The sequence below is a fragment of the Globicephala melas genome, chromosome 20 (genome assembly GCF_963455315.2).
Source record: "Globicephala melas chromosome 20, mGloMel1.2, whole genome shotgun sequence".
NCBI lineage: Eukaryota > Metazoa > Chordata > Mammalia > Artiodactyla > Delphinidae > Globicephala > Globicephala melas.
Genome location: NC_083333.1, coordinates 38,949,200 through 38,964,905, shown reverse-complemented (window position 1 = coordinate 38,964,905; position 15,706 = coordinate 38,949,200). Strand labels below are relative to the sequence as shown.

At 52.8% G+C, this 15,706-nt stretch overlaps 1 protein-coding gene across 1 annotated transcript; it reads left to right on the top strand.

Annotated features, from left to right (window-relative positions):
• The first annotated feature begins 1,138 nt into the window (after nt 1–1,138).
• HROB (homologous recombination factor with OB-fold) lies at nt 1,139–14,914 on the top strand. Its single transcript, XM_060291233.1, has 10 exons — nt 1,139–1,240; nt 2,478–2,528; nt 5,720–6,889; nt 8,100–8,183; nt 9,301–9,441; nt 10,041–10,149; nt 10,338–10,423; nt 10,799–10,924; nt 12,773–12,893; nt 14,823–14,914. The coding sequence occupies exons 1-10, from the start codon at nt 1,139–1,141 to the stop codon at nt 14,912–14,914; spliced, it is 2,082 nt and encodes a 693-aa protein (XP_060147216.1).
• Nucleotides 14,915–15,706: the final 792 nt, after the last annotated feature.

The window sequence follows — 15,706 nt, the reverse complement described above, 5'->3', positions numbered from 1 at the left end:
CGCGGGGCAACTAAGCTTGTGCGCGGCAACTACTGAGCCTGCGCCACAACTAGAGAGAGAAGCCCGTGCGACGCAATGAAGAGCCCATTGCGCCACAACGGAAGATCCCGGGTGCCGCAACTAAGACTCAATGCAGCCAAAAATGAATAAATAAATATTTTTGGGCTTCCCTGGTGGCGCAGTGGTTGAGAATCCGCCTGCCGATGCAGGGGACACGGGTTCGTGCCCCGGTCTGGGAAGATCGCACATGCCGCGGAGCGGCTGGGCCCGTGAGCCATGGCCGCTGAGCCTGCGCGTCCGGAGCCTGTGCTCTGCAATGGGAGAGGCCACAGCAGTGAGAGGCCCACGTACCACACACACACAAATAAATAAATAAATAAATAAATAAATATTTTTTAAAAGATGTAAACCATGACAATTATAAATAATGAAAAATGCTGTGAAGGAAATTAAGCGCTGTGATGGGGGGAGGGATGTTACTTGAGAGATAAGGTGACAGGGAAGATCTGAGATCTAAGCTGAAACATGAAGGATGAAAAGAGCCTGACGGAGAATACCTTGCTTAATATACGCGTGGCAAGAATAGATGGATGGATGGATGGAGAGATGAACAGACAGACAAACCAACAGGGTAGATTCTGGTGTGAATCAGAGTCACGCTGTAGTACTCAGTCCCTAGTATGCTTAACACAAGAGAGGAGGGTGGGCAGGATGGGATGCAATGGGCCCCAAATTCCCAACCTTGCTCTCACCTGAGCGCGCATTGAACAAGCGGATTGGGCCCTAGGGGCCGCTGGGGGGCGACCGAGAGCTCATTCGTTTCCCTTTAAGGCCGGGGCGGAAGACTGCGGTGAAGGGCCTTTGTGTCGGCGGGATAGAAATAGACCTGCCCCTTTAAGAGGGCGGAGACGCTGAGTGGCGGCGGCTTCGAAAGCGGCCTAGGACGCCAGCCGCAGCTTCCCGACCACCCACCTTCGGCCGCCACCTGGGCTGCAAAGACGCCTCTCTCCGAGCTCGCCCCAGAGACTCTGTCGCCCGGACTCTGACCCTGCCACCTGGACCAAGGCCGAGGCCCCGGTGACCCCTAGAGTCGGGATCTACCCGGCCAAGCCGCGGCCGCAGACCACCGGCCGTCGCCATGGTAATGCCCTGCCTGGGACCACCCGGCCGCCCGGTCTCCTGGCCGCAAGGACCTGCCTTCCGGGTTCCAGCCCCTCCCCCGTGCGAGCTGCAGGGCCGGGTTAGGGTTTAGGGGAGAGCTCGGTGGGGTCGGGAGGCCTGGGCCCTAGTCAGGGCTCGACATGGACACGCCCGGACCCTCAGGGAAGGCCTCTCCACTCACCTCCCTCTGGGCCTCAGTTTCCTGCCTCTTGCCTTCCATTTCATCTTGGAGAACTCCTGTTCATCCTTCCCGGTGTGCTCAAACGTCACGCCTCTTGGGCCCTCCTTCTCCCCCTAACCCTTGCAGTCTGATCCTTGACATGCCGGGATAGGTGTCCCTAACTATAGCTCTTGCTGCTCTGGCGTCTGAGGTTAGGCACAGCCCTTGACTCTAGGAGTGACACACTTTTAATGTTGGCCACAGCAGCTCTGCTGCCCAGAAAGAAGGACCTGAACAGTGGACTGGGAGGCATCCCACCCTCCTGGGACCCTAGCTTTTGGGTGTTGGATTAGATAAAAACTACTGGCTTGACTCTCAGAATCAAGGCCACTAGGCTGGGCATGCTTGGATTAATGGGAGTGTCCCTTATGTTTGACAAAGGTTCCAAACACCAAACCTTTGGGATGTTGCAAAATCCTTAGGCCCACTGCACAGTGCTGGGTCTAAAGAATGACGCAGGCTCCCGTGGGCAGTCTTCTCTTTGCTTCCTCCCTCTTATTACAAGATTAATGCAGGGCTTCCCTGATGGCGCAGTGGTTAGGAATCCGCCTGCCAATGCAGGGGACACGGGTTCGAGCCCTGGTCTGGTAAGATCCCACATGCCGCGGAGCAACTAAGCCCGTGCGCCACAACTGCTGAGCCCACGTGCCACAACTACTGAAGCCCGCGTGCCTAGAGCCCATGCTCTGCAACAAGAGAAGCCACCACAATGAGAAGCCTGCGCACTGCAACGAAGAGTAGCCCCTGCTCGCCGCAACTAGAGAAAGCCCACGGGCAGCAACGAAGACCCAACACAGCCAAAAAAAAAAAAAAAAAAAAAACCAAATAAATAAATCTTAAAAAAAAAGATTAATGCAAATGGACCTGAGTGAATTATTTTACAAGAAAGGATTCAAAGTCATCTAAGTCTTTAAGTAAATCCCATCTCTTCTCTCCTCATCGCTTATTCCTCCCCCCAACACTAGCAGAAAAACAAACAAACAGAAAACAGTAAACGTGATGGTCTTGTTAGAATTGGGAAAAAGCAGAGTGAGGACAGAATGTACTTGCAAACGGTATTTCTCCTCCAACCTCAATTGCTTTGTTTTCCTTTCAGGCATGCAGTCTGCAGAAGCTGTTTGCTGTGGAAGAGGAGTTTGAAGATGAGGTAAAAAAGTGTTGGTGAACAGAGATGGCAGAGAAGGTCTTAAGATGTAAACACCCAGGCCCAGAACCCAAGTTTCCTTTTACTTGACATGTGTATCTTTTTTTGTCTGTGAGAGGCTGAGAAATGATGAGAATTGTAAACAACCCACTTAACTGTCTTAGAAACAAATGAAAAACCAGAAGGATGAGCTGCTTAACTGTCATACCTTTAGATTATAAGGGCCCTTGCCCGGAAGCTGTGTCACGTAGATGATTGGATCCACCTTCACGATGACATACTTTTTTTTAATATAAATTTATTTATTTATTCATTTATTTTTTGGCTGCGTTGGGTCTTCGTTGCTGTAGGCGGGCTTTCTCTAGTTGCAGCGAGCGGGGGCTGCTCTTTGTTGGGGTGTGTGGGCTTCTCATTGCGGTGGCTTCTCTTTGTTGTGGAGCCCAGGCTCTAGGCATGTGGGCTCAGTAGTGGTGGCTCACGGGCTCTAGAACGCAGGCTCAGTAGTTGTGGCACATGGGCTTAGTTGCTCCGCTGCATGTGGGATCTTCCTGGACCAGGGCTCGAACCCGTGTCCCCTGCATTGGCAGGCGGATTCTTAACCACTGAGCCACCAGGGAAGCCCCACGATGATGTACTTGATGTGGGAAGAAAATTTAGGGAGAGTCAGAGACAGCACAGTTACTGGACAGCAGGAGGCCTGGGGTCACCAACTGGCTACCTGAGCCAGGGCAAAGTACTGCATTCTGTGGCCTTCCATTTTCTCTCCTATCACACATGATGGCCGTTCTTCTGCCATAAACATGCTTCCCTTCCCCCTCTCTCCTCAGAAGATGACACGTTAGACTAGATCTGAAGCTGGCATGTTAGAATCACCTCTGCCGAGGCCCTACCACATACCAGTTACATCAGAATTTCTGGGAATGGGCGCAGGCAGGGGTATTTCTAATCTCTGGGTGCAGCCAGAGACCGCTGAACTAGTGATCTGCACAGCTGTCTTCCCACTCAGATCGAACAGATATAGTTTCATCTAGGAGGCCCAAAATTGCTATCTCAAATCCTTTTCAGAAAGAAACAGGATTTAAGTGAGTAAATCTCCAAAAGGTAAATTAAATTGCTTAAGAATACAGCACCAGGGGCTTGCCTGGTGGCGCAGTGGCTAAGAACCCGCCTGCCAGTGCAGGGGACACCAGTTCCATCCCTGGTCCAGGAAGATCCCACATGCCGCAGAGCAACTAAGCCCGTGTGCCACAACTACTGAGCCTGCTCTCCGGAGCCCACGAGCCACAACTACTGAGCCCGCGTGCCACAAATATTGAAGCCCACGTGCCTAAAGCCCGAGCTCCGCAACAAGAGAGACCACTGCAATGAGAAGCCCGCACACTGCAACGAAGAGTAGCCCCTGCTCGATGCAACCAGAGAAAGCCCGTGTGCGGCAACAAAGACTGAACGCAGCCAAATAAATAAAAAAATAAATAGATGAAAAAGAAAGACTACGACACCAGCAGCCAGGATGGCCTCCTGACTCCAGTCTAATGTACATGGAAACTATTAAACTACATTTATAGACTAGAGTTGCTCTAGTTTATCAATGACAAGCCATTCAAACCTACTTTTTTGTCTCCCAGTGATTTGCTTTAAAAATCACGTTTAGAATTTGTCCGGATGCCTAATTGGTGCCTAGTGAGATGGTGAATGCTGCACCAGGGGCCCTTCTGGCAGCCACAGTCCCATGCTTCCCTTCCTCTGAGGCTTTTGGAACCCGAGGTTTGAAGGGAAAAACAGACCTTCCTCAGATCTCTTAAAATTCCATCTCTGGCTTGTCGCATTCATTGAGGCCCCAAGACATAGTGACAAAGGCACTTATGGGTCCCAGTCCTAGTTCTGTGAAGTTACTTAACCTCTCTGAGTCTCCGTTTCTGTATCCATAAAACAGGGACAATAATAGTACCTATTCATAGGGTCATCATGAGAACTCATGGAGAGAATTCTGGTAAAATGTTTACATGGTACCTGGCACCCAGTGAGGTTTTTCAAATGTTAGATTTTGTTATCACTTGGGGACTTGATTTTTGTTTTTACAAATAATTCAAAACTGCCAGGTTTGTCAAGGAGATATGTGTCCTTGTCTTTGTCTTTCAGCTTTGGAGATGTGTAATTACGGGCTGAAAAAAATGACCCTCCTGGGTCTTACCAGGTCATGGTAGGACTGCTAGGCTAGTAATGGAATTAAGAGTGAAGGACTCTGACAGCTCAAGTTTCTGTTCCATGACCAGTCCCTTTCCCCCTTCCCAAGACAGATGACATCATGTCTGAGAGTGAGCTCTTCAGCAGAAAAGGGCTGCATCACCTCCCAGGGTCATCAGGATTTTCTTGCTGTTGTAATTATAATATCATTATTACTAAGTCCTAAGGTAGTCCTGTTAGAGTATGCTACTCTCCTGATAGTACACGAAGCAAGAAAGATCCTTTCTCTAGCCTGGACAGTCCAGTGCAGCAGCGGGGGGTGGGGGTGGAGGGGACCTTCCTGTCAGTTAAATCAGCAGTTCTGACACCTTCAGAACAGGTCTGTTGCTCTTGAAGGTGTCAATCTCCCCTTGCTTCCCAACCGGAATCCATACCTCATTTACCTGCCTGAAAAGCTATATTTAACTTCTATCTATTTTGCAGGCTCCAAGGACTCTCTGGCTTACTGAAGACTAAGCGTGTGCGTGCGCGTGTGCGTGTGCGTGTGCGTGTGTGTGTGTGTGTGTGGTGGGGGTGAGGAGTGGGTGGAGGACAGGCAGCAGGACCAGATGGATAGATGCCTAGTGCACAGGTTTGACACCACGAAGCTAGTTTCCTTGAGATGGGTGTGTGACCTTGGATGATTTGTTTGACTCCTGGGTGACCTGGTTCCTTTGCTTCTCCTACTGTTCCCCCAACTGCCGCCACCACCCCTCGCCACCCCTCGCCTGAGACTGAAGAAAGAGAGAAGCTACCTGAAGACTTAGCCTTAGAATGCGTCTAGTAGAAGCCTCGTTGTGGGCTTCTGGGCAAGGTCAAAGGTGGTGAGAGAGTCCACCACTGCCTTTCACACCTTGGTTTCTTGTTTGCGAGTATTTGCACACACAGACACCCCACATACCCGAAACAGTGAAAGCAGAGTGTTTCTTGATTTCCAGATGCCAAGGCCTGCTGTCTCTGCTTCTTTGTAGGATTTCTTGTCAGCTGTGGAGGATGCAGAGAACCAGTTCGTTGGCTCACGGCCTGTGAATGCTGGGTGCCTGCGACCTGTCTCTTCCCGGCCACAGGAGGCCCAGCTACTGCCATGCCCCACTGCTCCTTCAGAGGCTGCGGGCCTGCCAGCCCTGGGACTCTGCCTTTCTACCTCCGGCATGCCCAGGGCCGTTGAAGGTCCACCTTCCACAGGAACAGCTCCCCTAAGGCCTGTCTCAATGTCCAGCAGCTGGACTGGCAATCAGGGAAGAGTGACACTGACAGAAGTGCTCAGTGAGACCCCAGTAAGACCCCAGTCCTCAGTCTCCCACCCCCAGCTCACCTTCAAGAGCAAACAGCAGGTGATTGGTGGCTTTGAGGGGCCTGAACAAGATGAATTTGATAAGGTCCTGGCAAGCATGGAGCTGGAGGGCCCCGTCATGGAGCTGGAACTTGGAGTTAGCGGTGAGGCCACAGGAATCCTGCCCACCTGGTGGCGGGAGGACTCAACATTGGCTAAAAAGGCCCGGGCAGCTGATCTGAGCAGACCTTGCCAAAAGGGGCCCATGCCTGCAACCCACATAGCTGGTATCCCGTCAGCTCGGGATGTGCCCCCGGATCCTGTTGTCCGCTGTGGGACTCCACAGTCCCACTTGAGGCCTGGTGCCACGGGTAGCCTTCCTGTCCCAACTGCCTCGGTGGTTCGCGGTCAGCAGCCCCATTGGGAGGTCTCTCCCGGTGGTCCCCCTCCTCAAGCGCCCCAGCCTCTCCAAGCTGCTGGCAGGCTCGTTCAGAGCAGCCCTCAAAATCATTTCCCTGGCCAGCCATTCCCGTCTCCAAATGCCTGCTTAACTGGCAAACCTCATTTTCTTACACCACAAACTCCCAACTCAAGCTGTGCTACTCCCTCAAGGACTATCTCTGGATTATTTCCTCGGGGGCCCTTCCAGCCCCGAGCTCCAGCATCTTCTGTCAAGTCTCCTGTCAGCACCCTGAAGGGCCCCCGTCCTTCCCCAGTCCCTCAAGCTGCTCTGCAGACGCCCATCGTCACGAACCACCTGGTGCGGCTGGTCACTGCTGCCAACCGGACACCCCAGCAGCCCGCTTGCACTTCCACCCGCGCCAAAACACGCCGCTTCCCCGGCCCAGCAGGGCTCCTGCCTCACCAGGTGAGTGACGGCTTCTCTCTGGCCAGAGCCTGAGCTCCCCAGGCTGCTGGGGGCCCAGGAGAGCAGCAGAGTCCCAGAGGATCTTCACGCCCCCCCAGGAAGGGGAGGAAGGAAGTGCAGAGAGGGAGCGCTTCCAAAGCTGTGGAGGAATTCAGAAGAAGTGGGAAGAATTGAGTGCTTGAAAACCCACATGCGAGATGCTTAAGGCTTGAGAATGTCACAATTTCCATACGTTTGTTGAACATCTACTGTTTCCTAGCACCAGGGCAGAAAGATTCATTCACTTATATTTGCTAAAGACTGGTATGTGTTGGGCACTTTGCTTGGACCTGAGAATACAGAGATTAACATAGAAATAGTTCCCGTCCTAAGGAGCTTCCAGGAGAGTGGAAGAAGCAGACACAAACAATTACACATAAAAGGCACAGGGAGAGTAGAGGTCATTCCCTGGGTGCTGGGGAGACACTGGGCTCCTTGGGCTTGCTGCGTGGGCTCTGGAGGGATGAGTAGGAGGTTTACGGAGGTGTGTGTCAGGAGGCTGTGTCTTGGAGGACATTTCAGCAGTGGAAAGACGGGAGAGCGTGTGCAAAGGCACAGATGCTCTGGGAGAGCCACAGAATCGCTCGTAGCTGGTGTGGGGTCAGTGTGGGGGAGTTGGGGCTGAGCTGCGTGTGTAGATTTCGGCAGCAGTGGAGAGACAGGGTCCATCAAACTACTCTTGGGTCAGATCCCAGATAATTGGACTCCGAGGATCCGGTCTGGTTGTAATAGGTTACCCCCTTTCCTCACATTTGAAGCGTGTTTGAAAAGATTCCTGCCTGTTAACTTGCTCTTCCCTGGCACTTTTAAGAGAAATCCAAGGAGACCTGGGATGGACCTCTGTAGGGAAGGATGAGGTCCCTGAGAAGGGGTGTGGGGAAAGCTGCCCTTTTACTCATCTCGGGCCTCTCTATTCAAGTCATCGCCCCCGTCAGGAAGCCCTGGGGTTTGTTCCTGGGCCAGCTCTAGCTTCCTCACACTCCCAAAATGATCCCCAAAGCATCTTTTTTGAGCTGCCAGCGAGGCTCCTGAGACTTCCTTAGGAGAGATGTACTACGTGTTAATTGTCCCTGGTAGTTTCCTGAACTCATTATGTAACCCAGACAAGAAGCCGTACTTGTAAATAACAGCTGCTGAGCTTGCTCTCGCCTTCTCCTCTGTCCCCTTGTAGCACAGTGGGAAAAATCTGGACGACATCATGGTTTCCACGCCCCAGACTCCGACTCATGGTGCTCTGGCTAAATTCCGGACAGAGGTAACTAATTCCATGCAAATGTTAACTTCCTGGGGATCGTTCAAGAGTGAGGGACATCCCTACATGTCTCAGTAGCTGAGGATCAGCGTCTGTGCTGCTCGGCCCGTTCCCTGGGGTCATACGCCACAGGGCATTTGGGGAGGTGGCAATTTTCCTGGCATAAAGTGAAGCCTATCCTGATGCCAGAGGGGTGTGAACCGATACCTTGAGTCCAGCCTTCTTTCCCAGCTAAGAAAGAAAGGCCCAGCTAACTCCATCTTCCCTCAGAGGAGGAGAGTGTAACAGTTGTTGAAATTGTATCTCAGGAACGCTGCCTTTCAGGTTTCTGGGAATCAAGCTGGGAAGGATCTGGCTTCATCTTGCCTCTGGTGGGTTCCCTCTTGGTGGGTGAGACCCAGCCTCCCTCCTCCCTGGGATTCTGGTTGACCTGCTCTGCTCCCAGACCCACTTTTGCTTTTAATTCTCTCTAGAAGTTTTTCTCTTTGCTGTAGCTCTGCAGATCCACCAGTCCATTTCAGCTCCAAAGCAATAAATACTCACCTGGATTCAAAGCTTTTTTTTTTTTTTTTTTTTTTTGCGGTACGCGGGCCTCTCACCATTGTGGCCTCTCCTGTTGCGGAGCACAGGCTCCGGACGCACAGGCCCAGCGGCCATGGCTCACAGGTCCCAAAGCATTTTTTAATATAATAAGGTGAATAGTTAAAGCCAGAGGCATCCCAGATAAAATATAATTGGTTTCAAAATTGCCTGGAAGCCTATAAATATATGTGGGAGCTCCCTAGCCCTAAGACTTTGCAAGTCCATTGTAAGAGACAAGCATAGATAGCCTTTTGCATTAATGTAATTAAAGTCAGGGCCTGATTTAAAGTAAACAAATGCCTCAGTGAAAGTACTTTTGCTAGTGTACCTTTGCTATTGCTTCTCAGTGAAAGATGTGATATGCCACAAGGTTTCACACACCATTTTCTGAACTTGGAGATACACGAAGGGAGAGAATGTGGCCACCGTGCTGCAGGGAATTCACCCTTGCTCTCCCACCCCTCTATCCCAGCTCAGGCAAGGCCTCTAGCAAAGCGGACCTGTTAATGCAGGCTCCCCTTCTGCTCTGTTGTGCCAGATTGTTACTAGTTCCCAGGCATCAGTGGAGGAGGACTTTGGGCGAGGGCCCTGGCTGACCATGAAATCTGCTCTGGGCCTGGATGAGAGAGACCCTACCTGTTTCCTCTGTACCTACAGCATCATCATGGTGCTGCGGAAGGTAAGGGTCCTGGGTGCTGAGACCCAAAGGGAAGACCATTTTTATCCCTTTCACCAACCTCCTGCCCTGCTCCACCTTAGGAAAGGGGCTCTCTGTTTGCTCCCTGCTACCCCAGGCCTGTCTCTGAGTGGCAACGTGAAGCCCCTTTGGTTGTATCTTCCACTCACCTGCCTTTTCACAGTATCTGGCATAGGTGGAGGTGGGTTATGGGCATGTCTCTGCACATCTGGGCCCTGAATGGGGTAGGGTAAACACACTGCTACCCCTAGAGCTCCCCAGAGGTCAAAGGTCACGTGCAGACGCACGTTAGTACATGTGCTGACGTACTCCTGCCTGTGGCCTGTGAGATGCAGCTCTATATGAATACATACACATAAACACACAAAAGAAAGGGGGCAGGGCAGACAAATGAAAGGCCCGCAGCTTCAGGTCTGCCAGAGGGAGATGGGATGAGCCCTCTAGACTGCCCCTTGGCCCTCTGAAAAGGAAGACCATCACCACACCAGTGCTCTGTCCCCCTCCCTGGGTTGCCCTGGCACACTTGGGAACCTTACAGGTGGGACGCGGCTGGCTCAGCAAATGCCTCTCCTTGTAACCAGGCAGCCCTGAAGCAGCTGCCCAGGAACAAAGTCCCCAACATGGCAGTGATGATCAAGTCCCTGACCCGGAGCACAGTGGACGCCAGTGCGGTTTTCAAGGACCCCACGGGTGAGGAGTTAAGTCCTGGGAGTGTCTGACGAGTGGCCGCATTGAGGTCAGGAGGTGAGGAGGAGCCGCCCTCTCCATTTGCAGTTAGGAAAATTGACGCAGTGTCCAGCCCCCTTCCCAGCCGGGGCCCAGGCCAGTCACTGTGCTGCCCTTGGCCCTGATACTGATGGGCGGTGTGGTGTTTGCAGGAGAGATGCAGGGCACGGTGCACAGGTTGCTGCTGGAGACACGCCAGAATGAGCTGAAGCCTGGCTCAGTGCTGCTGCTAAAGCAGGTACGGGAGCTCCAGGTGGGGACCTGCTCTCCCGCCTCCCGCCCTGGAGAAAGCCCCGGGTTGTCTCTCTGGCTCCCTGCCCTCCCAGGGCCCAGGCAGAGAGTGGCTGCCCTAGTGCAAGCCCTTGGCTCACTGGAGCCGAGTAAAGGCCTGGCTGCCATCCTTCAGGGGGCGGATGGGGCTGGAGGTCGTGCTGTGAGGGGCCGAGGATGGGGTACGCAGTTCTACTCTGGCAGCAGGGCTGCGGCAGGAGTGATTTCTGTGACCCTGGTGCAGAGGCTAGCAAGGGTGAGGCAGGCGGGACTGGGTGGCCGTCCAGCAGCACCTAGCGCTCTGTCAGGACATTGGACACCTTCCCCCCTTTCTCTACTCCAGATCGGAGTGTTCTCTCCTTCACTCCGAAATCACTACCTCAACGTGACGCCCAACAACCTGGTCCACGTTTATAGCCCAGATTCTGGGGATGGGAACTTCCTCAAGCCATCTCAGCCCTTCCCCAAGGTAAGAGGAGCAAGATGGAGTGGGCATGGGTAGGGCCGCTTTCCGCCTGGGTCTTCTGATTTCTTCCCCTCCTCTATCCTGGGGAGCAGGGATGTGAAGTGGACAGTTGCCCTGAGGTGAAAAGATGCCCTTTGGGGACAGGGCCATCTCCTCCTGTCCCTGGTCCAGCCACCTGCCAGATGGCACAGTAACAGGACCTAGAGGAGCAGCTGGCTTCTGGGTGGATCCCTGAGTGTCTGATGGCAGACCTGAACATTGGAGAGCATGGGAGTCACCTGAGAACTAACCGAGTTGAGGGTCCACGATGGGGTGGGGCCCTCAGTGAGTGACTGAGGGTTGGATTTGCTGCAGGTGGCAGTGCAGAGAACAGACAGCTACAGATGGTCTGTCAGGTGAGCCAGCACTTGCTCTGTATCTTCCCTCCTGGTTTCCACCTCTGCTAGGTGAGGGGGCGCCGGCCCAGAACTCCTTTGGGAGCCAAGGGAGGCTGGGTTCCAGGCAGTTCCACTCCAGGGTGAGGGTGCAGGGCCCGGCCTTGACTTGACACACAGTGTCCCGTCTGTGGCCACCCCCACCTTCCTGGGATCCTGGGTTGTCGTCATGACCTGGCCTGGGGGTCAGGAGACCTAGGTCATGGCCCTGCTCTGCTGGGAATTTGTAACATGACCTTGGGCAAGTCCTGTCCCCTCCCCTGCTGTTGCTTTGTCTATAAAATGAGTGGGTTAGACTAGATGACATCTAGTCAAGTTACGTGTTTAGTTCTAACTTGCTGCTTCTCATCTTTTTCCCTAACCTTCTTCATTCTCTCAATATCACCCCACTTCTAAAAAAAGCATCTTGATTTCCATTTTTTTTTTTTTAATTATTTTTTTGGCTGCGTTGCATCTTTGTTGCTGCGCGTGGCTTTCTCTAGTTGTGGCGAGCGGGGGCTACTCTTCACTGCAGTGCGCAGGCTTCTCATTGCAGTGGCTTCTAGTTGCGGAGCGCAGGCTCTAGGGCGCACGGGCTTCAGTAGTTGCAGCGCATGGGCTCAGTAGTTGTGGCTCGCAGGCTCAGTAGTTGTGGCTCACGGGTTTAGTTGCTCCACGACATGTGGGATCTTCCCGGACCGGGGCTCGAACCTGTGTCCCCTGCATTGGCAGGTGAATTCTTAACCACTGTGCCACCAGGGAAGCCCCATCTTGATTTCCTTTTAAATTTCAAGTCACCCCAGGAATTCCCTGGTGGTCCAGTGGTTAGGACTGTGTGCTTCCACTGCAGGGGGCACGGGTTCGATCCCTGGCCAGGGAACTAAGATGCCCCTCGCTGCAAGGTGTGGCCAAAAAAAAAAAAAAAAAAAAAATTTCAAGTCATCCGTACTTGTTGAAAAAAATTGTACAGAATAAAGCAATGTGAAACTGACCCTTCTCCACTTCCATTCCCTAGGGCTAACCATGGTTAACAGGTTTAATTACTAATTTTAATTACCTGTTCATATATTAGTTAGTTTGGGGATTGTTAACAGCTCATTTTTAATTCCAGGCTAACTCCTCAGCATAATTCTGAATGGCGTCTTCACTCTCTGCTCCAGTTATAGAGATTCCCTAAAACATCAGATACCAGCAGAATTAGAAAAGAAAGTCGGCCAAAAGTTTTCTGTTTTTCTTTTATTTTTTTAACTGTCTGCTGTTTGGGGTGTTTGGCGTTTCAGCCCCCTCCCCACAGCATGGGCCTGGGTGACTGGCCGCTGCCACGTTCCTCTCTCCTGTCTTTCCTGAGCCCCCACCTATTCCTTTGAGGTTGTTTGGGCAGAACTGTCCAGAGGATTTCAGGGGCACAGGTATTGGTAACCAGATCCTCTGTCCCCAGGATCCAGGAAGCTTCCATGGACGCCTCCAGCATGAGACCGAGAAGCCTGGGAAAGGCCTCAGAATAGCACAGAACCCAGAGGCAGGGGCATCACCTGAGAAAGAACTACTCCCAGAAGCAGGTAAGGCCGTCAGCCCACCCAGGAGCAAAAGAGGTTCTCCTTCTATTTCCTCTTGAATAGCTCAGCCAGATTGTTCCTCCTCCTGTGAGTCTTTGGATCTTACAGAATCTTAACAGAAATCCGATGTGGTGTGTTCTCTGGCGAGGCTGCAGGCCACAAACTAATTAACACAAAGAATGTGAACCAAAGCGCCCCAGTTTCCAGGCCATGTGCTGTTAGCCACAGGGGGAGATAGACTGGCACCATCCTTGAGTCTTCTGTGGCCTGATGGCCAGACCTCAGAGGCAGATTTCCCCATAGTGACTAAGCTCCAAGGCCCTCCAGGCGGTGCTGAGGGGTCAAACATCCATGAGGTTAGGGTGGGACCAGGATACAGACCTGAGAGGCCCAAATACAGACCTTTGAGGGGAGGGCCAACTTGTTCCTCAGGAGGGAGCCTTACCCGGGTGAAGCTAACACAGTCCAGGTCTGGTCCTTAGCTCTTTGATTCAACCCTGTTTGGCCCCAAAGTTCATGGGATTATGGATAGGTGTCTCGACGTTAACCAAATTTCACAGTAGACCAATGGATAAACCACAAAGCCCATTTCTTTATATTGTATGAAAAAGTATCTACCCTGTATGCTGGAATCTTCTCTAGAATCTTGCACTGTCTCCTTGGAAGTCAGCTTGATGACAAGCCGAACCATCATCAGAAGGTTGCTGGTGGTCACAGTATAAGCGTGAGGCGAGTTGCCTGTAGAATGTGTGGTTGGTGTCATATCTCCACTGTAGGGACAGACCTGCCGGGCAGGCAGCTGCTGGTGGTGGCCGGGCAGCACTAGGAGACACAAATGCGGATTCCTGCTATGATTCCCATTTTCCTAGGCTCACACTGGCTGGCTCACTCCCCTTCATTTAACCTAGTGTTTCTTCAGACGGTCACAGTGTAGCTAGTGAGGGGCAACTTTTTTTGTTATAATCAAATTGCAGTCCTGCTTCCCTGAGTACAGTGCTGGTCACCCTAATTAAATTTGAATGCCCCAAAACTGACTTCTGTCCTTCCAGCAGCAGTGTTTATCGAGTGGGAGCTGGCCTCTGCAGGTATAGTTTCCAGCCGGACTGACTCTAGGGCTGCCTGATCCCGTCCATTCAGCGGGAGTTTTCTAGTTGGAAGCTAGGGCTCTGGTGTCAAACGGATGCTACTTGGGGAAGTTGTTGACCTCTGTAAACCCTGTTCTCTCAGGTAAAGTGGGGATTCTAACATGAACTACCACGAGATGCCCTTTAAAGGGGCCCCGTGAGACCGAAATGAAGTGATGAGTATAACGTGGACAGCCCTGTGCGGGCACCCAGCATGCCCCCGGTACGTGTTAGCTGCCCTTGTTAACAGTCAGAGTAGCAGTAGGGCTTACTGAGGTCAGCTCTGTTTCCAAGTTCTCAGACAGAAGCACCCCATCCAAGAACTGTAGTCGGGGACAGTTACTTTTGTCCCCTCTGCCTACGAGGCACTTTGGGGGAGGGGACGATGATGTCTCCCACTCTGCAGATGAGAAACCAGGTTAATGAACTGTGTGATTCTGAACACATCTAGTGACTCTTCCTGGCCTTCTTTCTCCCTCTGTCCAACGCAGAGGTTGCACTAGGGGACCTCTGCTCAGGCACTGTGCCTCTGGATGGAAAGAGGAGCCATGAAGGCCCGAGGGGAGCCTCTTTCTTAGCAAAGTGGCCCGGGCGTTTTGCCTCTGCCTTTGTTGTGTGTGGGTATGTGGGGGGCAGAGGGGAGGTGGAAGGCGGGCCGGCCTCAGGCCCGTCAGTGTGGGTGCTGGCGGCTGGGCGAGCCACCTTCCTGACAGCCCTCCCGAGGGGCGGGAGCCTTGGCTCTGAGTCACGTGGAGCCCTAATATTATCACTAAGTCTCCCCGCCCTCTCTCCCCCCCCCACCCCGCAGATGACCTAGATGGACTCCTGAGCGAGCTCCCTGAGGACTTCTTCTGTGGCACCAGCAGTTGGGACTCCCCCAAGGCAGGGCACCCCCCATGAGCCGGCAGCCTCTCAGCACCCAGGAGAGAGAAGACCAACACAATTGGAAAACAAAGTTCCGGGACTTCTCTGGCTGCTCCCACCCTGGACACTTACCCTGAGAACACCCTCGTCCCTCGGGTTCTGCAGTGCCGTCACTCTGGGTCTTCCTTTGGCAACCGGAACTCTGCCCAGGATCAACCCCAGCTCTACTGTCCTCCAGGCCCTCGGGTGCACATTCCGTCTCCTCCTCCAACAGGGAAGGTGTGCCGTTCTCCCACCTCAGCTTGAACTTAGAGGATGCTGGGCCTGGTCCCTTTACTCCCTAGTCCGCGGGCAGCTGAGGAGCTAAGAGGAGCCGCACCACAGCAGTGGCGACCTGTCCCTCTGGACAAGGAAGGAACGCTCAGACTTCCCTGTGCGTCGTCTCTTGAGGCCTGTAGCTGGCCAGCTCACCTGTGCCCAGGGCTCCCAGGAGCGGGGGCAGGAGGACGGCTGAGGTGCCTTATTCTGAAATAAAGCAGCCGCCTGCTTCACCCACCTCCCTCTCGTTTCCAGCCTCGCTGCTTCTTGTTCTGTCTGCCCTGCTGGTGGTACCTTGGCCAGAGCAGAGCCAAGCCACTCGTTTTCTCTCTCTCTGTCTCTCTCCTTTTTTTTTTAACCATAAACTTTTTCTTGTAGACAGTTTTAGATTTATAGAATTATTGCAAAGATGTTACAGGGAGTTCTCATATACCCCACACCCAGTCTCCCCTATTGCTGCCATCTTACATTAGTATGGTAGATTTGTTGCAACTAAAGAACCAGTATTGA